We start from the raw sequence: 23,194 nt of genomic DNA, 5'->3' as shown, positions 1-23,194 counted from the left end.
TGTAGTGCGTCAAACCTTCCCCGGCCTCGTCCCCAAGCGGGCGGGGAGCAGAGCGGCAAATATCGCGGTACTGGGGGAGGGCTCTCGCGAGAGGTGGTGAGCTGCCGGTGCGCATGTGGTAGCGCTGGGTACGGCGGGGTGAGGGGCGCGCCGGGGCCGCGCTGCTCTGTCTTCTCCCTTCTCCCTCCTCTCCTGTGCTCCCTCCTCCGCTCCCCGCCCCTCCGGCTCTCACGGAGCTGTGGCGGAGAGCAGGGGTCAGGCCAAGGGGGAATTCAGGGGGTTTTGCGCCCCCTCGGCGCCATTTTGCGCGCCCCGTTGGCACCCCGGTCTTGGCCCCGCGCTCTGAGGGCCGAGCCGCTGCCTCCCCCCCGCGGCCCCACGGGCAGCCGGAGCAGAGATGGGGAAGGCGGCGAAGCGGAAGAAAAAGGTGTCAGGGCCCTCCACAGCGAAGGGCCCCGTGAAGTCGGCGATGGCCGTGGTCAAGAGCAACCCCTTTGAGGTGAAAGTCAACAGGCAGAAGTTTGACATTCTGGGGAGGAAGACCAAAAACGATGTGGGGCTGCCGGGAGTCTCACGGTCCAAGGCCATCAAGAAGGTAAGAGGACATCCAGAGCAGGGAGGAAGCATGGTGTGTGTTGATGGCCTGGAGCGCTCTCAGGTGGAATGGGCGCCCACCTGGGTGGAACACAGGAGGAGTGGCCGGTGCCCTCAGCGTGCTCGGGGTGATGCAGAGCTCGGGAGTGGCTCCGGCCACTGCAGCCCCCAGCGTTCACTAGTGCAGCTCTTCTTGTCTTGGGAATGAGTTACCCAGGTCCACAGTGCGATGGCACGTGGTGTCCGCGGGTAAGTGCTGCATCAGAGCCAGTGTTCATTACTTTGGTCGGTTCTGGTCATCACAGGATGTTCAGCTTTTTAATAATATTGTAACGGTGATATAATAATGAAAGATTGAAAGAGCACTAAGGTCGGGATACAGTGAGAATGCGTAGCTACAAAGAAACTACTGTTGATCTGGGAAACAAATGCGGGTGATTTTTTGTGCACAGACTGAATCTTGTAGAAGTGTGTTGGGATGTAATGATCTGTTCCCCGCTGTCATATGGATCACCATACAACTTAAGAGTAAATTTTTTATCTTCGACCCTTGTATCATTTTCAAAATGTCTCTTATTCTTTCTCTCTTGCCATCAGTAGCTACCTGACCAAAATCTGTGATGCACAAGGGAGAGTGTGTCATACTATGCATCTGGGATTCCAGCAGCCTACCTTATCCCTGGGTGAAAAACAGGACTTCTTAGTTGTCTGTCACTTCACACAACCAGCAAAGTTCAAACCTATGTAGGTTAAAAAAAGCTGAAAAAGGCAATTTGGAAGTATGTCCCAGATGTTCTCTGACATGTTACATACATGCTGTAAACAGAATTTAAAGGACTTACTGGACAGGCAAATGAATGAAAGCAAAGAGATATTTTATCATGTTACATGTATTGTGAAAAGTGATGCATTAGGTATTTTCTTTTTTATCAATAGGAGAAGTAATCAAATTATTGAATACAGAAAAACCCCACAAAAATGCTTTTTGATACCAAATGTATTAGGAGGTGTTAATGTTCATATACAGTGTCTCAGCCATACAGACAGTGTATATGAACATTATACACTCATGTATAATAGTCATATGCATAAATGTAAATAATATGTACATAGAAATATGTACATATTATGCATTATACATATGTATAGTGGTCACTGTAAGAAGTACAGAGAAGGTAGAACTGGCACAATATTAGATGAAACCTGAGTTTCAGTGTCATTTACAGCAGCGTATGAAAATTGTGAATGCTCAGTGAGGCTGCAGAGGTCTAGAGTAGGAAACCCAGCCTTTACCTTGAGTGCAGCACTTTGTGAGGTTCTGGTAATATGAATGGCACAGTGTCTTTCTGTAAGAGTCTGTTCATGTGCTTTAAATAAAAATGGGTATTTCTTTAACCTATACATTTTTTCTTCAGCCAACATTTTTTTTCTTTAGAAACTATATAATATCTTCAGCATGAAATTATAAATTAGCTTTCAGATTTTGTTACTATTAGTCAAGATTTTAGAAAACTTCATGAATGTTGTACATCACATTTTGGGATTTGGGGTTTTATTTTATAATACAATAAATCAGATATTTGTCATGAATTAGGTCACTGGCACTGGAAAGTAAACTTATTTCCTTACCTGTCCCAAAAGTAGAGTACATGATAAGTACCTTGTGTAGGTGTGTGATAAACTTCTTTTTATTGACTTGATACTTGACTCTCCCACACTAAGCACTGACACAGGTCTAGATGTGTGGATCCACTCAAGGCTTTTCTGTCTTAGATTAAATGCCCCAAAAAAAGGTTCAGCTAACTTTTGCTGGCTTTTTTTGCTTTCTTTAATGTGTTATTCTTAGTTTACTAAGCTTTCAAGACATATCAGAATTTTTCAGTGTAAATGCACAGGTTTTGTATGTGATAAAATAAAGGTGAGATATGGTGTAACACTTTATCTTCACTTGGGTGCTTATAAGAAAACTTAATCATATTATTTTTTCCTTCTCTTTCATTGCATTCTGATAAATTATTATTTATGATATGATGGCAATATAAAGATTATGTTGATAGGATACAATGGAGTCTTTCACGTTGGCTTTGGCAGCAGTTACTCTCTGTTCTTTTAATTTTATCCCCTTTTGTCTTTTTCCTTCCAGCGCAATCAAACATTACTGAAAGAATATAAAGAAAGAGAAAAGACAAATGTGTTTAAAGATAAACGTTTTGGTGAATACAACACCAAAATCACTCCCGAGGAAAAGATGATCAGACGATTCGCTCTGGAAAGACAGGTAAACAATAAAAAAAAATAAAAAGAAAGCCAAACACAAAACCACAAGGCACACATGAATTTTTAGGTTGGGAGCGCCCCCTTAATAGAAGGTTTTGCAGGGTAATGCTTTATTTTTTGTTTTATAGGTTTGGAACTTAGAAAAAAGGAATTTTTTGTGGAAATAGAATTTTTTTCATTAAATCTTTTTGGTTTTGCAAGACAACTGTTTGAAGCAGATGGTTTTTTGAGTACCAACGTGCAAGAAAGCTAGTTATAAGCAGATTCATTGATTAATTGGTTTTTTTGACTGCTTTGTTTTAGGAGTTAAATTAGGAAAAGGAGGTCACCATCAAGTATATTCAGTAGCTGAGTGGAACTCTGTAACTTGCTGTCATTCTGTACTGTGAATTGAATGTGCAGTACTGTCCTTTCTGCCTCATCACACTCAGTATCCAGAATTAAACAGTGTAATTTTTATAGGTTGAAATCTGTTTCATTAGGCCTGAAATTCAGTAGTTAAAAATTGATGTTACTGACACATAGCTAAAACTTCAGCTTCCCTAGGTTTCCTGGGTTAGTCCATTTGTCCTTCAGTGTAAGAGAGACATGACACTCTCTCACTTAAAATGTATTTGAATTAAAATATTGGTCTGACAGTGCTCTTATTCCAGAGTTAAGTTCCAGCAAAACACTGGAATAAAAATCTCCTCAACTAGCACTGAAACTAAAGGCTGTGTTATTTTGTTGTCTGGGTGCTAAAGATCTTTTGAGATTTCATTAGTTTGTTTTACTGTTCTTAGCAAAATTATGGAAAGAAGAATATCTATAATCTTAATGAAGATGAGGAATTGACTCACTATGGCCAATCTTTGGCAGAAATTGAAAAACTAAATGATATTGTTGATAGTGACAGTGACACAGAAGAAACAGGAGCACTGTCAGGTAAGAAGTGCCAGCTGGGTTTCACTGGTAATTTTGTTACTGGTAAATGTGTATATCATTTGTTCAGTACTGTCTCTCAGTGAGTCAGTATTCATGATATTCTCTCAGTGAGAGAATATCATGTTCTTGGTTGGAATGTTTAAACCAGATTTGATTACTTCTTGGTCACACACAAACCAGCTGTCTGGACTTTGGCAGGGATTAAGTGGGACATACTACTGGCAAGCTTCTTTACTCTGTAGCTTTTCAACATAAACAGGTACCTGGATTTTGAGCCCTTTGGCCAGAATCTAAAGTGTGAGTTTTCTGGTTGCTTTCTTGCATCTTTGGACCTACCTGTTGGATAAATACAGGGAAAAAGTATAATCCTACCTCATCCCAAGTATTTGTCAGTGTAAATTATGTGTCTGACATAATCTCTTTTGGTATGGCCATTCTCATAGGGATGGGATTAATGCATGACTGCTTCAATAGTTAAAATTGCTCCCATTCTCAAAGAATTGGGAGATACTGTCCTAGCAGCAGCACTCTTGCAGTCATGTGTGGATTTGAAAGATTTACATCCTCCTTTTCTTCCCTAGCTGAATTAACTGCAGCTCACTTCGGAGGGGGTGGAGGCCTCCTTCGTAAAAAAGTATCAAGTGAGCAGCAGGATGAAGAAGAGGAAAAACCTAAGTCTAGGAAAGAACTGCTTGAAGAGATGATAGCCAAATCTAAACAAGAAAAGGTGAGTTTTTAGCCCTGAAATATAAATGAGCATGATTAAGAAGCTGTCACCATCCCTGTATTTGTAGAATAGAATAATAGTGGCATAGCAAACAAAGGAGGAAGCTGAGAGGAGTCCAAGCTCCTTGAATAAAGTCTGACTTTGTAGACATTTTAGATATAACTTGTGTATCTGCCATTGTTTTGTATCCCCAAATCTCTCCTTGTGTTCACACCTGCTTTCTGAATGCAACCCTTGTACCATTCACCATAGCTCTATACTTCTTCACAAAGAATGTTTGCAGCTTCAAAATGGTAAATATTTGAAATAATTCATTTGTTCAAGACAGCATTTTGGTTTTTAAGTTATGAATGCTATGTCATGTATATCTGTACATAACTGCTGCATTTGGTTTTGTTTTATTTTTCTAGCAAGAGAGGCAGACTCGGAGAGAAAGTGCCCTAGAACTGACAGAAAAACTTGACAAAGACTGGAAGGAAATCCAAACCCTTATGGCCCACAAAACCCCGAAGTCAGAGAGGAAGGACAAAGAAGTAGAAAAACCCAAGGTGAGGTTTTGACTAGACTGATTTCCTTGGTTCTAGTAACTTGTTTTGACTTGCAGTGGCTGAACTATAAGGCAAATTATCACTTAATAAAACAAAATGTTTGCTGCTATTGACATTGAAGGAGTGCTGCAGTTTTACAACAATCTGATTAGTTGGAGGAATATAGGGATTTGTATGGTTTCTCTGATTTTAATTAGTTTGCTTTTCTTTAATTGTCAAGTGAGAGGCAGATTGCAGACTGAGCAATACTCCTGACTACAGAGTAAATTTTCTTGAAGAATTAAAATTGTTGGGAACACTGACTTATTTTGAGTGCCTTTGGAGTGTTCTTTTGATGAAACAGCTACGACTTGACAATAGACATTTCCTTGTTGAAACTGGGCTCTGTCAGTTTCAAAAAAGGAATGAAAAAAATTTACTTTTGAGTAGATATCATATGGTCTCATGCTTTTTCTGTCATTTGTGTTCTGTACTAAGGGAAATGAACTTTTAAATGTAAGAATAGTCATTCTGTTGAGCTTTTTTATTTTTCTTCTGTAAATATGTATTTTCTTGCAGAACATCATGAATTTCCATTTATTGTTTTGCAGTAGAATCCAGATTTTATAACTTCAGTTAAGTAGTTCAGTCTTGCATTAAAACTGATCTCAAAGTACAACAGAAGATACTGGACCAAAAGTTCATATTTTGGTGTATTGATTTTTGGGTTTAAGTTGCTCCATGGCATGTTGAAGATCATTGAATAGCAGCATCCATTTTTATTTTCTTTAAGCTAGACTTCCATGTAGTGGAGCTAGCTAAGGCTTATCTCATGTGAAATGTAAAGTGTAATATAAATTATAAATTTATTAATTGATTACTTCTGACTGTGTTTTCTCAATAAACAATATTTTTAAGGTTTTTTTAAGTGATAAGTAATCCAGTTATTATTTAAGATACTCTTTTTAAGCTTTTCATTTCAGAGTAATTTAAGTAAGGAAGAGGGAAATTCCAGGAGAATTTCTGTTCAACTATTCTTAACATTCCTTGTCTTAATTCTGAGTTGAGTGTTTTTGCAGCTTGCTTTGGAAGCAGCCTGGTGGAGGGATGGCTGCAAAGCAGAATAATGAAACTTAAGATAATAAACAATTGCATAAATATTTCTTTAGCCCGATGAATATGATATGATTGTTCGAGAACTTGGATTTGAGATGAAAGCAAAACCTTCAGAAAGGCTGAAGACAGAAGAAGAATTGGCCAAAGAGGAGCAGGCCCGACTCCAGAAGCTCGAGGTATACCATTTATGGCTGAGATTGTTTGGGGCCTGTCTTTTGGGAGTGACTGCTTAAATTCATTCCTTGACCTTAGATTATAAGTGGCTGTACTAAACTGCAATTCATCAGAGAGTGAATTCAGGAGCTCTTCTGTTTGTGTTTGTAATCTGATATTAAAACAACCAAAAAAACCACCATAGGCCTAGTATGTGACTGTGGAAGTTTATGAAATGAGTCAATCTTCCTCCAATAAAAATGTAATGTTACTTTGATTTGCCTTTAAATGTTTTAAATTATTCAGAGTTGAGAGGTGCTCCTAAGTTAGTGGAGTCTCATGTTGCACAGCAGTTGAATTAATACACTGGGCAAGTCATTTATTGCTTTCTTCTGTTGTTGCAAGAGCTTTTCAGTGGTAGCATGTGCATAGCTTTGCTTTGCAGAGGGATATGAATGTCTTGGAAATGTTGCATGCTATTTCTGTTACGTGGAGCTCTGAGTCTTATGGGAAGATGGAATAATTTGGTAAATGTTTCACTTTTTTTCTTTTGTTTTGGTATACTAAGAACACTTTTAAGACTGTAGGAAATTCAGTACCTTCAGATTGCATCAGAGCAGCTCAGTATATAATAGCAGAACAGAGAGATACTTTTTTCTTTTCTACTCTTGCCATCTTAGAGTTTGATGCTCAGCCTGTATCCCAAAAATCTTAGGATATGGTTGTGTTCACTACAAGCTTGATACACACACGTGAAACATAAACACTGCAAAATCCTGAAGCACAGTAGAAGCTTTTATTTTCTAGTAATGATGTCCCATAAAGCAAAAGAGATAAATTTTAAAATAAGAGAACACAATGCTTCTGGTTAACTCAGTTTTAAAGCCTTTTAAATAAGCTAATCCAATTGACTGTGTGCTCTTATCAGACTAAACTCCCTACAAAAAAAAAGATATTGTCAGCTTTTGCCTATAATTTCTCAAGTTGTTGGGGTTTTATTTTACACCAACTTTTTGAGTAATCCAAATTAACTTTTTTTCCTTGTGTTTTCCTAGCTTTAGTATTTGAGAGCTCTTCTGTTTTGGTGTGGTTACATGATTGATCTAGATGTCTCACATCTGTGTGTGGTATTTCTTGTGAAACACAGGCAGATCGATTACGTCGCATGCGTGGAATAGATGAAGAGGCAAATAAAAAGAGACCCAGCCACATGTCAGCTGATGATCTGGCTGATGGCTTTATCCTGGATAAAGATGACAGACGTCTATTGTCTTACAAGGTAAGGTTTCAAATTTATGAATTTTCAGAGGTCTGTGAAAAAGATTAGGAAAAACAGTTGGCAAGTGAGCTCTGTGGAGACATTTAGTTCAACCTCCTGCTCAGAGCAGGGTCAACTATGAAATCACCAGTTTACTCAGATCCAGTCTGTTCTTGGAAAATCTCCAAGAATGGAGGCTGCTCAGAGATGTGCACTGACTGCTCTTACTGTGAAGAGGTTTTCTTAATAGCCAGGCTAAGTAAGCCCAGGCCTGCCTCTCCTCACAGAGCAGATACCCCAGCCCCCAGTAGTCTTGGTGGCTTTCTACTGAACTTGCTGCGGTTTATCAATACCTTTATTTGAAGGCCCAAAACTGCATGCTGTGTTCTGTGTGGCCTTACAAGTGTCAAGTATCCTGACTGTATTCTTGCTATTAGAGTAGCCTCCTCTGCCACGGGCTGCTGGGTTGAACAGGAGGCTCTTTGGCATTTCTGGTATTTTTTTTTTTTTAATTTTCACTGCATTGATACAGTGTCCACTGAATTTCAGTCTGAACATGAGTAGATTTCTGACATGTGTTTGATTAAGGTGGCAGAGCAGCATAGCCTTAAAGCTGATATTACCAGTCACCAAGGCTGTGGTGCACGTGTGTGCTGATTCTGTCTTCTCACACACAAATAACAAGGGAACTGCTGTTCTCCCTGAAGGGGAGAATACCAGTTGTGAATGTGAATTTAAACTGATGATTAATAAAATCAGGATGGGACCAAATGTGTATCTGATAAGCTATTTTAACACAGAGAAGGAACATATTTTTATACAAAGAATGTTCCTGTAAGTGATGTTAAAGTCCTTTTTGTATCATCTGATGGTTTTCCTTCTGTGTGGTTTCTTTTATTCCTCGTATACTATCTCTTCTTCCAATTTCTTTCAGCCCCTTGAAAATACCCTACCTTTTTTATATCTGTATGTATGTTCTCTCTCTAATATCCTTTATTGTCTGGCACTGCTGGCATTCACTGTCTGGTCAGGGTAGCAAGGCTCAAATTTTCTTGGTGCATATTTAAGATGGTTTTGCATGGTGGCTGTGTTGAAGTGCTGCCACTTTATCAGTGTTTTAACTGGCTTGTTTTCTCTATGGACAGGATGGGAAAATTAATATTGAAAATGAGGAGGAAGGAGAGGAGGAAGAAGAGGAGGAAGGAGAGGAAGAAGAGGAGGAAGGAGAGGAAGAAGATAATGAGAATGAAGAAGAAAGTCAGGAAGAATCTGCGAGTGAAGATGAGGAGGATGATGATGCTGCAGATGGCCACTCTGATATTGAATCTGATCTGGAGAGTGAAGGAGAAGCTGCAGAGACTAACGAAGAGACGAAACACAAGGCAAATGAAAATGAATCACAGAATGTGGAGAAATTAGATCCAGAGAGAGAAGCTGCCAAATCAGAGCTTCCCTACACATTTGCTGGTAAGTAAAGGACTGATGCAGAGATCCTTTGTTGTCAGGGGGTTTGTAACAACCAGTCAGTTTCTCTGCCCTGTAGGTCTTTGATTCATTCAGGAAGTTTTGCTCCTTCGTTGTCTTCTACTATTCAAAGAGCAGCCAGTAACTGCTGTTCTTAGTGAGCAAACCTATTCATGCTTAGAGAAGTAGGAACCAGATCTGTTTCATCCCAGAGCAGTTTCTATGCCTCTGAGCAGCATCAGAATTAGAAGATAAAAACAGGGGAGTAAAATAAAAATACCTGTGTTTCTTTCTTAAGGCAGCCAGCTTATCCAATCCAAAGTGCTACTGTTTTACCTAAGAGAAGCCAGAACCGTTTTCTGTGATAATTTCTCTGGTGTTTGGACTGATATTTTTGTCAGAAGATGCTGGAGAGACAGGATTCTGAAGTTTAATCCCTGTGATGTAACATTGAGTTATTGTAGAGACACTCAGAGTTTGACTGGTCTTGGGTCCATGCCTAGCAGGAAGGAGGAGACATGTTTCAAGTAGTACACAAAACATTTATTCATATTAAGTACATAATTCATCTAACTATTGTCCTAGTGTAGATTTCTCGAACAAAAGTATCTGTTGCAAGATTAAACAACCTTTCAAACAACTTCCTTAAGTGCTTGTGTTTTTCCATCCAAAGAAGATGACTTACTACACAAAGCCTTTTGAATTGCATTCAGGATTTGCTTTAACAGAAAGCAGTCATATTAAAATAACTCAAAAAACCACAACTAGTTAGGATGTCTTCTAGCATGTTGACTTCTATAAAAAACAAAATACATGCCAGGGTTGTTGGTTTTTTGAAGTTTTTTAAAAATAATTTTATATTTGTGGTGATATTGTTACTTTTCTTAATGTTCTTCACACAAAAGCTAATTAGGTGTGAATTAAACATAAAGGTAGCTGCATTATGGTAAATTTTTGATTGAATGTGTGTTGAGGATTAATTCTGCTTTGTGTCAGCATAGTTGTGCTGCTCAGTATACATGGTAAATAGAGGATGACTTGAGTTTTAAGCATTGAAAAACATGTTATTTTCTGACTTGTGTTCATAGGAGTAATGCTACACATATGCTAATAGATTATTAGTCTTTAAAAGGTAATTATTTAAAACATTTCTGGTGTCTTTTTTTCTGAACAATATAATTTTCAGATTGGAAGTTTTTTGCACATTCATTTGAATTAAAGCTGTAAAGTTTGAGTTTTTTGTGTGGTCAATTTTTGTTTTTATTTTCTAGTTCCTGAGTCTTATGAGACATTTAAGTCTTTATTGGCTGGAAGAACAATAGAACAGCAGCTTATTATACTGGAGAGAATTCAGAAATGCAATCATCCAAGCCTTGCCGTGGGAAACAAAGCAAAGTTGGAAGTATGTTTTGTTTTATGTTTAAAATAACTTTTAATTCCAGAGTAAGTTTTAGTAAGTATTTAGGGAGCATGCTTCTATGTTGTGAGTAACAGTAGAATTAACATGATAATCTTCATTTTCTAAGTCTGTATCACTGTTCAAAAATATGTACAATGAAGAAAAACTTAATAATTTTAACATATTTCTTGCAGAAATTATTTGGCTTCCTTTTGGAATATATTGGAGAGTTAGCAACTCTGGATTCACCAGAGCTCAGAACAATTGACAAACTAGTCCTGTAAGTATTAAATCCTTTTGCTCCTTCAGGGTTTAAAGAGAAAAGCTACCTAGAGTAAAGTATTTATCTTGTTGCTTGTTTCAAATATCCTGTAGAACTTGTCAGCTGGTAACTCTTAGCCTTTATGTTTTAACTTTGTTTCACATGTTACTTGATCTATTAATTATACCAAGAGATTTTCAAAACCTCAGAATGTATTTTTTGATTTGCAAGATGCTTTTTGTGGGTAGTGGATAAGTAATACCATATATGCATGAAACTCCTTTCTAGGAGGTTATTTAGACAGCTGCTAAAGGATTTTGAGCTTTGCACTGACACTGTGCAGTTTCTGTTACAATCTCTGGTTTTTTCCATGGGCTTTAGTTCTGTGAATTCACTCAGAGAGCTAAATGAAAATGGAATTAAAGTGTTACAGTAAGCTCATATGGAAGTTCCAGCTAAACACTTTGCAGGAAGTTGTCAGTTTGGCGTTGTGAGGAGAGAGCCAAGTTTGTCTCAGAGGTATACAGCAAAGGACAAGAGTTAATGGGCAAGGGCTGCAACAAGGGAAATTGCAATTAGATTTAAAGAAAAAAATCTTCTCAGAAAAGGTACTGAACATTAAAATTAGTTTCCCAGAGAAGCTGTGAAGATGGAGAAAATGTAACAAAGCTATGAGCAACCTGATCCAGCTTTGAAGTTAGCCATGCTTTGACCAGGGGGCTGCATCAGATGATCTCCAAAGGTCCCTTCCAAACAAAATTGGTCAGTGGTTCCTAATCTTGACTTTCCAGGATAGGCAGGTTTCTTTCAAGTTATTTTTATGTAGTTTTCAGCATATTTTTTTTTAAATTTCCTGCTAAATTCAGTAAGATTTTAAAAATCTGTTCCGTGCAGTATTAGCATTCATTGCTCTGTTGCATTCATCAGGAAGGGCTCTGACCCATTGATACTGTCACACATGGTTTGTACCAAAGGGTAAATATGTTTTGATTGTCTTTTAGAACTGGGATATATTAATATCTCTGCAGACAAATTTCACTGAAACTGCTGGAAGACCAAACAGATTCAGGTTCCAGACTGCATATGCCTGTAGGCAGTAGGCATAGGGCAGGAGCTGATCTGACTTCATGTTTGGGGTTTTTTTTCTTGTTTGCACTAATAATTTTGCTAACCACATTGCTGTCTTACATGTTGTTTAATATTGCCTAAGAGTGTTTAGAATAGTGGGCTGTCTAGTGTAAGCCAGCATACTTCACTGCAGTAATATCTACAGTTAGATTCAGAAGGACGATATGTCATAACCATGGCAAATGATTTAGGAGTGTATTTTAAAGTTCAAAATCATTTTTCATCTAAGATTTAGAAACTTAAAATCAGGGATTCTGAGAAGGTCAAATGAAAAGTACATGTCTCTGTAAACTAAAGTATTACAGTAATAATTTATATTCTAAAAAGGAACATTTGTTGCAGGCAATTTGTTATTGTTACAATATAGATGGAACACGAGAAACCTTCCTATGGGTGCTTAAAAATCAATTTTTTATTAACATCAGTTACTTGATTATGACTTAAATTTCTTGTTAATAGGCCATTGTACAATCTTTGCCAGATGTTTCCTGAGGCAGCCAGTGACAGTGTCAAGTTTATCCTTCGAGACGCTGCACATGATCTGGAAGAAGTAATTGAAGTCAAAGGCCGTGCAACGTTTCCAGGTTTAGACACGGTAACAAATCCACATTGCTGGGATAATCCCTTTGCATTAGTACAGAATGGTAATAAGTGCAAAATGACATTAGGTAGTGAATTATCAGCATCTCTGACTTTCTAGGCTTTTCAGTATTTTAAATTGCCTTTCTGGAGATAAGTTGCAACAAAAACCCCCACAACAACAAAAAATCCCCACCCCTAGGAAATAAACAAATAATACACACACATTCTTCAGAATAGAAGTGTGACTGGAATTAATAAGGGGAAAAGATCTTAAAATTGTCTCTCCAGTCTTCATAGAAGAACACTGTTTGTTTTCCAGATGAAACTTAAATTGGTAGTTTTAGGAAGGAGTGATGTCATCAGTTGCATTGTGACTTCTTTAATTGTGAAAATACAAATGTTAAAAAAACATGCTCCATGGAAGTGTGATATCTCTGCAATATCTCTTGGGTTAAAAAAACAAAACCAAAAAACACCCAACCAAAACAAAAACCAAACAAAAAACAAACTAAGAGAATATTATTATGGATATAAAATTACATTTCTTAGTACTTTATATATAGATAATGGCCAAACTAGTGACTTGGAAAGAATTTCTTTCCTTGTTGTATTGGTAATAGCCCATTTTCACTTGCCATGTTAAATGTGAAGAGATTCCTTTTACAGTGTCTAAGTAAATGGCTGTTGGAGAATTCAAAAAGGGAGCATAGGAAAATGATTATTTTTTAATTATAGTGAAGTTTCAAAGACAAAGCATAAATCTAATTAAGAGGGAGCTACTTGGTTTCTGTCAGCTTGATGAATTGCTGCTGCCTAATGGAATAATTAGACTGTTGAAGGAAAATGGACTTTGGTTCTTACAGCTTGGAAGATATATTGAGTTGTTTTGAAGAGTCTTTATTCAGGATATTTGGGTTTTGCAGGAAATGTATTGTTGAGAACTTTTAACTTTTATTTTTGATTTGTCGCTGTCATCTTTATAACAAAAGTTGCACTTTTGGCTTTCATTCCCTTCACTAGACTTTGCCAGGTTGCAGGCCATCATTATCTTTTAAGGTGGAATTATATCACTTTGTATTCTCAAAGCACTTGTTTGAATGAATATTCCATAGATCAGCTGTCTTATGGCTTTTCATATGTCTACTGTTATCTTAGCCTGCAATTCAGACTATTTAGTAACCAAAACACTTCAGGAGATTATTTTTTCACAATCAAGGAGGAACAGAGAGGAAGCAATGAAACTTTACTTCCATCTGCTTTACTGTGCAAATATCCACTTAAGTAATTTTCATAATTACCTTGCAGATGATGTTTAATTTCCATATGATCTTGACAGGTCACTCAAGTCCCCTTCAATAAAAGTGTCACTAATCACTGCTTAGCTCTTTCGGCTGAAAAAGTTTGTTGGTGTGTGCCAGTGCCTGAGGATTCTGGTCACTTCATTGTGCTGAGGTTGAAAGGTGTCAGGTGCTGTGTGGCCATGTGCTCCTGTGTTGGTGGTGTGAGAGTATGTGACTGTGGTGAGCTGAGGGGGATCAGATGGGGTTCTCATGGAGTAAATGGGTTGGGAGGCAGAGTTCCTTCTTAGTTGTTCTTTCAGCTGCCTCAATCCAATATTAGACCTATAATGGATATCTCATAATGGATATTCCTTCTTCTCATCTAGCTTCAACAGTTATCTCAATAAATGAGTTGTGCATATCACAACAGATATCTCAAAATTATGTATATTGTAGTATTTTTGACTACTGTGTGGCAGTTATTCATTCAAAAGTTACATATGTATAAAGACAAGATGCTGGGAATAATGTCTTAACTATATTTTGTCTTATTCTGTTTTATGTGCAATCAGCTTATTTATTTGAAAATTGTGTCTCTGCTGTTTCCAACTTCTGACTTCTGGCACCCAGTTGTAACACCTGCTTTTATGTACATGAGTCAGCTACTTACTAAGGTATGTCTGTAATGTTTTACCTCAGGATTATATTATACGTATATTATTTCTTCCTCAGACTCCAAATATATATGTTAGTATTAAATTATGTAGTGGAAATGTACTTGCAAAGGCAGCTTTGTGCTTGGTATAGCCACAGATAGTAATTGGAAGAAAGGATGAAGAGGAAAACATCCTTGCAGGCTATAGTCCAACTCACAAAAACATCCCTCTTCAATTTTTCAAGCTGTCACAAAGTAATTCCTTCTATGGTGAATTACATGGGACTAATAGAACAGACTGAATACAGTCTGAAGTCATTCATTAGTGGTTTCTTTTCCATATATTGCATTTCTTCATACTTGAGAGGTTATTTACTTAAAAATTGGCAGTAGTTGTTTTCCTTGAAAATGTACCTAATTCAGTGCATTGAGTTAAAACATGTCCTTATTTTTCTATGTTTCAAAAGTCTTGAGCTAATTGCTCAATTGCTGCCAAGTTACTGAGAGCCTTCTATTTCACTAATTCATTTCTGAAGGATTTATTGTTTGTGGTTTAGCACCTTCTAGTGGCTAAATGAGTTCTGATAAACCTGTTACTCAGTTCTGCAGATGCTCTTCAGTTGAGGACCAGGGAAAACCAGTGTGGTTCTCATCAAAGATCAAAGGCTGTAATTTTATATACTTCCAATGCTTACAATATAGTTAATAATTAATATATTGGGAGATTCTGTATTTGTTATGTATAGACTTTTAATTAGGAATATTATGTTCTTTTTTTTTCTTTTAGTGTCGCATTACAACATTGCAAGACGTTATTAAAGGGTTATTTATATGCTGTTTGTTCCTGGAATATGTATCTCTCTCCAGAAGATTTGTACCAGAACTCATCAATTTCCTTCTTGGAGTACTTCACATCTCTCTACCCAAAAACCAGGCCCAGGGTGAGTTTGTTTAGAGTAAATGAGTATTTTGTTTAGAGTCCATTTTAGTATTTGGGTTCATCTTTTAAATGTTTTAAATATGAATATTTCACACTGATTTCATTGGTTTTGAACAAAAGCACAAAATCATCTGCAATTTCAGCCAAACACAACCTTGATTCTTGGGCATCTTGTCATGAGCTGGATCCTCTCGTGTTGTTGGCAGGAAGGAAAGGACTGAAGTTATTAAAGGAAATGAACTCATGTTGGCCACAGTGCAGTATTTTTGCAGTGTTGTTGTTCTAAACAGACTGTGTGATTGGACTGTGTTCTGAAATTCAGAGTTCCTAATGGATTCCTGATGAGTACCCTGTAAGTTCACAGTGAGGCAGCAGCTCATGCTGCAGATACCCTTAATCTTCAGTTAATAGCTGTATCACATAAATGAGAGCTAAATGAGAGGTGTATATCACAAAGCTGGTGGTTTTCTTTATCTGACATGGATTTGTAGTAGTGTAATAGAGGGCAGCTATCCCCACAAGCAGGATTAGTAAAATAAGTGTGTAAACTTAACAGTTTGCACAGACAACAGGGATAACAAAATTCTTTTCAGTGTGATCCCTGTGTTAGCAATTTTTTTTTATTTTGCCAGTCTCTCTTAAGTTTTTTTTTCTTTTATTAGTTTCTGTCTTTAAAGCTGTTCTGGTTCTGGGGCTCTTTTTGTTGACCTGTTCAGTGACAATAATTTACTTTTGAGGAGTTTTGTCAGAGCATAGTAACTAATTCATGTGTTAATATTTTTGTCTGGGCACAGTATGCAGGAGGAGACTCTGTAGGCAGGATATTACCAAGTGAAAATTGGAATAATTTGATAAACTCACAAGATATCTGGGATTTAATGAACTACACACTATGTGTTAGTATGCTTATCACTCTTGATAAGATCCTTAAGAGTCTGTTCTCTAAATAGTCATCAGTCTGGTGAGGAAGGTTTAGCTTCTGTCAGTATTCCAGTACTTCAGTAGGCAGCTCCCTTCCTTTCCCTTCAGGATTTTTTTTTGCCTTTCAATGCTGCCTTTTTTTTTTCCATTTTGAATTTTTGATCTACTACTGATGCCTTTTCTCAGCAAACCTATCACTGCAGTTTCACCTTTGTTATGTGGCATGGATGTACCCCACAGACCTTTCCCTAGCTGCTTCTCACAGCTTAGCAGTTTCCTCTGAAGTGTGAGCCAAGGTTACACAGCTGGGCTGCATCACAGCTAAGCCCTGGATTCTCAGAACACCAACAGCTGAACCCTTAGGAGGAGGTGGGAAGAGGTTATGGAGTGGGTGGGTTACGTAGTACTAAAAGTATTCTCTCCTTTGTGTATATTAGGAGTATTTCATCTACAGAGGGTTTTGGTAAAGTTAAAACACAGGGTTCTGCAAAATTAGATAAGAAACGTGAAAAATTTTTAGTGGTAATCATTGATCAATTGTTACTTTGTTTAAAATATTTCTTTTTATTTCTGTTAATGATTTTGCACTAGTTAAATCTGCATGGTGTTGGTTTCTGTTAGCAGTGAGGAAAAGCTCAATAAAAGATACATAAGAGGTGTTCTCTTTGAGAACTTTCCAGTCAGTGTTGATGTTCTGAAGTTCCCAAAGTATCCAATTGTGTTTTTAAATATTCATGGTGGAAGTTGTTCTGGTAGTTGTGATGGTTAAGCTATCAACAGAGAATATTTTAAAATAAGCAGACATGCAGCTCTCTGGAATGTTGATGCACCATCACACCAAAAGAATTCTCAGGGTTCAGTTTTAATATTAGAGTCAGCAAATAAACACTTAAAAGTTTCTATTTTATTATCTTGATCCATAAATTTCTCACATGAGAAAGATATATGGAATGCAGCTTCATAAGAGACTGAAATACAGTCTGATTTAGAGTAAAAACTATTACCTTAAAAAAGAAAAGCTGTAGGTGGAGGGAGTGGGAAGGAGTTGTCATGGTTGATAACTTTAACTAATTGAATTGTTAATGAGATCTGCTATCCTCTCACAAGTAAAGCAGATAATAAAACTCACTCATCTTAGTTCCTGATCTTGCATAAGCTTGTGTGTGTCATGATCTTTTACATCTTTGGGTCTCAAACCTTAAAAACCTTTCTTTAAATATACTGTCTTCTTGCCTGTCTGTGAAGAGCTATATACAAGTTGTAGAGCATGTAAATAATCTGAACTTAAAGTTTGAAAAAGTTTTGAATTCAATTCCACTGCAATCTTGCAGGACATGAGGAAAACAAAGAGGGGAAAAAGACCCCCTAGGTCCAGCACAGAGACTGCAAATTATTTTGTCCCTTAGCCAAGAAATTCCTCAGATGCTTCTTTCATGTTGCTGTGTAAGTAGTTTCACAGATCAGCTTGTGATCTGTGCATAGGAATTCCTTTGTTTTCCATATGCCCTGCTCCAGTATATTTTCTGTGTTCCATGCTCCTCCTGTGTTAAACCCCTCAGCTGGAGTGGGAGAGGACTTCACAGTGTGTCTGAGGGCCCCTGCTGTGGGATCACAGGACAGGCTTTGGCTGCAGCTGTGGGCTCTCCCTGTGCCTCATGGGCACCTTCTGGCCAAAGCCTTCTGCTTGTGACCCCGTGGGAAAGTCCTGTACCTGCCTTATCCTCTTAAGCATATCCAGTGCTCCATCCTGGACCAAACCTGCAGTTTAACTGTGCATCCTGTTTCCCACAGGGCAAACATGAACCTTCATGTCTTAACTTTCCCCATCCACAGAATGAATCAAAGAATCACAGAATGGTTTGAGTTGAAAGGGACCTCAAAGACCATCCATTTCTAACGCCCCCCTGCCGTGGGCAGGGATACCTTCACTAGACCAGGTTGCTCAAAGCCTTGTCCAGCCTGGCCTTGAAGACTTCCAGGGCTGGGGCACCCACAACTTCTCTGGGTAGCCTGTAGTCCAGTGTCTCACCATCTCATAGTGAAGAGTTTCTTCTTTTTATCTAGTGCAAATCTGCCCTCTGTCAGTTTAAAACTGTTACTCCTCATCTTATCACTCCACTTCCTGATAAAGAGTTCCTCCCCATCTTTCCTATAGGCCTCACTTAAATACTGGAATGTTGCTGTAAGGTCTCCTCAGGGCCTTATCTTCTCTAGGCTGAACAACCCCAGCTCCCTCAAATGGGAAGTGCTCTGGTCATCTTCATGACCTTCCTCTGCATGCTCTTGAGCCAGGTCTGTGTCCTTCTGTGGGGACCTCAGAGCTGAACACATTCCTTCAAGTGGGATCTCATGACAGTGAAGTAGAGAAGATTCCCCTTCCTTGATCTGCCGAGCTTTTGTTGCAGCCCAGGATGCACTGGCTTTCTGGGCTGCAAGGGCACACTGTCAGCTCAGAATTCAGGTTCTTATCCACCAATACCCTGAGTTCTCTGCAAAGCTGCTCTTAATCCACTCATAATGCCCAGTCTGTATCCATGTGTAGGATTGCCCCAACTCACATGCAGGACCTCCCAGTTTGTCTTATTGAACTGCATGAGGTTCACATGGCCCCCCCTCTGAAGCCTGTCAGGGTCCCTCTGGGTGGCATCCCCTTCCTGTAGAGTATCAAGCACATGACTCACCCTGGTATCACCTGCAGGCTTGCTGAGGGTGTACTCAATCCCACTGTCTGTGTCCCCACCCAAGATGTTCAGAACACTGCTGTCCATCCATACATGGAGCCATTGGCCACAATTGTGGCTGTGACCATCCAGATAATTGCTTACCTGCTGAGTCATACACCTGCCAGATTCATGCCTCTCCAGTTTAGAGACCAGGATGTTGTTCAGGACAGTCTCAAATGCTTTGTACAAATCTGAGTAGATTATGTCAGTTGCTCTTTCCTTACCCATCAACGCTGTAATCCTGTCATAGAAGGCCACCAAACCTGTCAGGCACAATTTGCCCTTAATGAAGCCATGTTGCCTGTCACTGTGTTTTTCATGTGTTTTGTCCTGGTTTCCAGGAGGATCTGCTCCACAGTCTTGCTAGGCATGGAGGTAATGCTGATCAACTTGTAGCTTCCTGAATCTCTTCTCTTTCCCTTCTTAAAAATGAGGATTGTTTTTCCCTTTTTCCAGTCACTGGGAACTACAGCTTTTCAAATATGAAAGTGGTTTAGGAGCTTTATCTTGCTAGTTCCCTCAGGACCCTCAGATGTCTAAGGTCCCAGGGAGCAGAGCACATTCAGGTTCCTTAGTCTCAAGCCTGACCTTCTACAGTGGACAGTACTTGATTCTCCCAGTCCCTGCCTTTGGATTCTGTGACTAGAGCACTGACCCATGTCCCCATGCTCCAGTGTTTTCCATTGTTTAGAAAAATTTAATACAGATAGAAGTGTTTTTAAAGGTAGTACAATTAAAAATGTAAAATGAGTTGGCTGTTTTTCTTTAGAAAGAATGTGTAGAAGTGACCTTGTTTAATGACTGTTGTTCTTGGTTTTTTAGGTTATACTGTAGTGCATCCATTTACGCCAGTGGGGAAAAATTTAGAATTGCTATTGGTGTGTGATAAGGAGGATCTGAAAAGTTGGGAGAAGCAAAATGTGCCATTGAGTATTGTGACTAGATTAAAGGAAGCCAGCAGAACAGAGATAAATCATACCAGGTATGTAAGAAGTGTAGAACAGAAAAAATACCAGGTCATCTGCTGTGTTCAGTGTGCTGACGTAAAGATTTGTTGCTGATGGAATTCTTTTGGTATTTGCTTAGGAGAGAGAAATTTTTAGTCTGAATTAACAACTATTTCTAGTTGTAACTGGTTCTGCCAAGTAATTTTAATGGATTCTGCTAACAGTCCAAATTTAATTAATTCAGTTGATTTTATTTGAAAATCCACTGCAGTTTTTGCATCTGAAATTGTTAATTTTTTGTGCATTAACAGGTTATCATGTCTAGCCCTGTGTTTTGACCTTATTAAAAAATGTGCATCTCTGTATGAATCTTTACCATCATTCCATGAAATAATGCATCCTGTCAGAAAACTGCTTACACAACATATGCCAGTAAATGAATATCCTGAAAAAATGCAGGTATGTATTCCTCGGGATTTAAATAATCAATATGTTTGTTTTGTTAATAAATTCTGTGATCTTCATCTGTGCATTAAAAAAAACCCAAAAACTAGTATAAGTATTAATTTTTTCAATGTTCAGGCATTTTGATATTCCCGTGGAAGAAGTAAAAAAACAGAGAATATTTAGAAAAGGTATTTTTCCATTGTATATGTTGTCTTGCCTGTCTAAATGAAGAGAACAGCACTTGGCTTGTAATAATGTGGCATTCCATGAGTGACATAATTTATAAGAGTAATATGGACATCTGGTTGCTGTCATACTTTTGTAGTGAATCTCGAAGACCTTGGTAAAATAATACATGTACCAAACTGGGGAGGTAAAACTTACAACTGTATATGTAAAATGAACATTAGTATGCCTGCTCAGTACCTTACCTAGGACAGTTGCTTATTTTCTAGAAATGAGATTCAGATTTTTAATCAGTCTTTTCTGAATGTAGCAAAATCATCTTTCCCTCAAAGAAGCATTGTAAAATGTCCTTGGAGAACAAAGTTTTATTACTCAGATGAAGGCAAATGGCCTATGTTTTTTGCCATCAAAATTTTTAAAAAACAGTCATTGTTAAAATTACCATGAAAGGAAGAGTCTGAGTTAAACTGCCTTTAGTCTTGCTTCTTCCTCTGTTAGGTGAAACTACCAGCAGGCAGACCTTTCTTATTGTTCATGCCAGTCATTGTTAAAATTACCATGAAAGGAAAAGTCTGAGCAGACCTTTCTTATTGTTCATGATACCATTTTAATAGACTTCCAAAGGCTTTTAAGAATTATCCAACTTGGATTACAGCATGTCAGTGTTAGCAGTGTCCTAATGAGTAGCTGTGACTTAACACAGGAAAAAAAATTCATGGGGAGAGCATTACTGTTGATTCAATTAACAATAGCTTTTGATTTATGGTAGCCTTGATATGCTTTTACAATTGTAATTTGTTCTGCATTTTCAGGAATGGTATCATAGTGCTCTGAAAGAGCTGGAGAACAAAGAAAAACACTATACCCCACTGATATGTGAGAAAAAGAAGCCAGTGCCATTGAAACAGTATACTCCTAAAATTGTGAAAGTGTAAGTAAAGAGCCCTGGATGCAAAGGGAAGGTGCATTTAAACCTTAAGATTTGTAGCAAGCTAGAATGGATTTGGAAAGCAGGACACAAACCAACTGTTTTTCTGCTAGATTTTGTGTATAATTCTAAAGGGGTCATCTACTTGTGTGGTCGGGAGGGAAAGAAAAAAAAGGCAAGTAATTTTAAGAACAATTATCTTGTAGGAAAAATAGCACTGAAAGTCAACTCTTGCCCATATAATGAATTGTAAATTAACAAATATCAAGGTTATTAGATTGTTACTATCTGGTCAGGTGCTTTACTGAATGCTCTGTCAGGCACTCAGATCAGAAGAATAAGAGTGAGTAGTTCATAATGTATATGAAATATATGATGGTAAAAGATGGATGGTGAAAAACACAAATTTAGTTTTGTAGATAATAGAACAGTGTTCTGATTCAGAAAATCTGCTTTATATTGGCTGCTGATTTATTTAGCCATATTGGTTATCTACATGGGCACAAAGTATCTACTTTTATTTATTCTAATAATTGAAGAGGACAGCTTTGCTCTGCCATACACACTTATCCTCAATTAATTGATCAGGCTTTTTCTGTAAAATGCATCTGCTGAGAAGGTCTGGAAAAATTTAAGATGTATGGGGAGGTTCCATCTTTCTCCAAATGTCTTCCATTCTTCTAGTCTAGATTTTTTTAGTCTGTTCAAAGTGCAGACTGCATATGGGGAATAGAAGTGTGGTCATTGGCATGATGATGAAGTGCAGTTAGAAGGTCTGGTGAGTGTTTTTCAGTATGTTCATTGGGCAACTTCTTATTTTGCAACTTACCCATGTAATATGCAGGAGTTAAAATACTGAGTTGGTTTTCATACAAAACCTCTCCTGATAAATATGAAAAAGTTGTGGGTTTAAGGTGTTCTGTGCTTACACATACATTCTTATTTCAGCTTAGAGTTTGGAAAAAAGCAGGCAGGCAGCAAGAAGGAGCAAGAAAGGAAGCAGCTGATCCAGAGGCATAAACGTGAACTTAAAGGAGCCATTCATGAGATTCGGAAAGATAACCAATACCTGGCTAGAATGCAGCTGTCAGAAATCATGGAGAGGTAACGTAGCCTTTGCTTCAGCACCACTTTGGGGGTTGTCCTGCCATGTGTTCATTTCTTTGCTGTGTCCCAAGACTGACATAAATGATCAACCACACTAAACTTAAATAAAATGCGATAATTTGAGGAAAACCAAACATTTTCAATAGAGATCATTTAAAGTGTTTTCAACTTTGTGGTTTCATTTCTCTAGTTTAGGAGGATGCAAAATGTTTTTATTTAAATGGTGTGTTGGTGAAATTAAAGAATTGTGGGGCTTTTTATAAATTAATAATTATTCTCTAAGTATACTTATTTTTCCCCAGTATAATCTTTCTGAATTATTTTATATGTTGATTGTTTGTTTTACAGAGATGCGGCCAGAAAAAGAAAAGTGAAAGAACTTCTTGGTAGCCTTGCTACACAGGAAGGTGAATGGAAAGCAATGAAAAGGAAAAAATGGCAGAATTAATTGGGACTATCTACAGCAGGAAGCTTACTACCATATCAAACACCCAATCATGGCTTTTCAACAGATTTTAATTTTATTTTTTGGATGCATTCCTTTTGAGGAAAAAACATCATTGGATCTGTTTGAAAAAAAAATGAACCTGCTTATTAGGAAAATCCACAACTTTTCATAAGGAAAATAAAAATAACACTTTTGTATGTA

The 23,194-nt window shown here is 37.9% G+C and overlaps 1 protein-coding gene across 2 annotated transcripts; it reads left to right on the top strand.

Annotated features, from left to right (window-relative positions):
* Positions 1-86: 86 nt before the first annotated feature.
* NOP14 (NOP14 nucleolar protein) lies at positions 87-23,194 on the top strand. 2 transcript variants are annotated; one of them, XM_039723948.1, is made up of 18 exons: positions 87-595; positions 2,738-2,872; positions 3,654-3,795; positions 4,377-4,522; positions 4,933-5,070; positions 6,219-6,341; positions 7,466-7,597; positions 8,797-9,043; positions 10,312-10,442; positions 10,634-10,719; positions 12,289-12,424; positions 14,264-14,365; positions 15,134-15,287; positions 19,753-19,912; positions 20,189-20,336; positions 21,323-21,441; positions 22,387-22,542; positions 22,894-23,194. In XM_039723948.1, exons 1-18 carry the CDS (start codon positions 398-400, stop codon positions 22,991-22,993), a joined length of 2,553 nt encoding a protein of 850 aa, XP_039579882.1. In that variant the 5' UTR covers positions 87-397; the 3' UTR covers positions 22,994-23,194. The 2 variants fall into 2 exon arrangements, with proteins under 2 accessions (XP_039579882.1, XP_039579881.1); XM_039723947.1 differs by having other exon boundaries at positions 8,722-9,043.

This window comes from Passer montanus, unplaced genomic scaffold (assembly GCF_014805655.1).
Source record: "Passer montanus isolate IOZ18808 unplaced genomic scaffold, ASM1480565v1 scaffold51, whole genome shotgun sequence".
Taxonomy (NCBI): Eukaryota; Metazoa; Chordata; class Aves; order Passeriformes; family Passeridae; genus Passer; species Passer montanus.
Note: the sequence above shows the minus strand (reverse complement) of the source record. Positions and strands in the feature narration are given on the sequence as shown.

Bases quoted from the DNA above. Each gene is read 5' to 3' on its own strand.
- NOP14 (XM_039723947.1), top strand. From the start codon at position 398: ATGGGGAAGGCGGCGAAGCGGAAGAAAAAGGTGTCAGGGCCCTCCACA. The intron at 5,071-6,218 runs GTGAGGTTTTGA...ATATTTCTTTAG, and splicing joins AAGAAGTAGAAAAACCCAAG to CCCGATGAATATGATATGAT. The intron at 19,913-20,188 runs GTATGTAAGAAG...GTGCATTAACAG, and splicing joins ACAGAGATAAATCATACCAG to GTTATCATGTCTAGCCCTGT.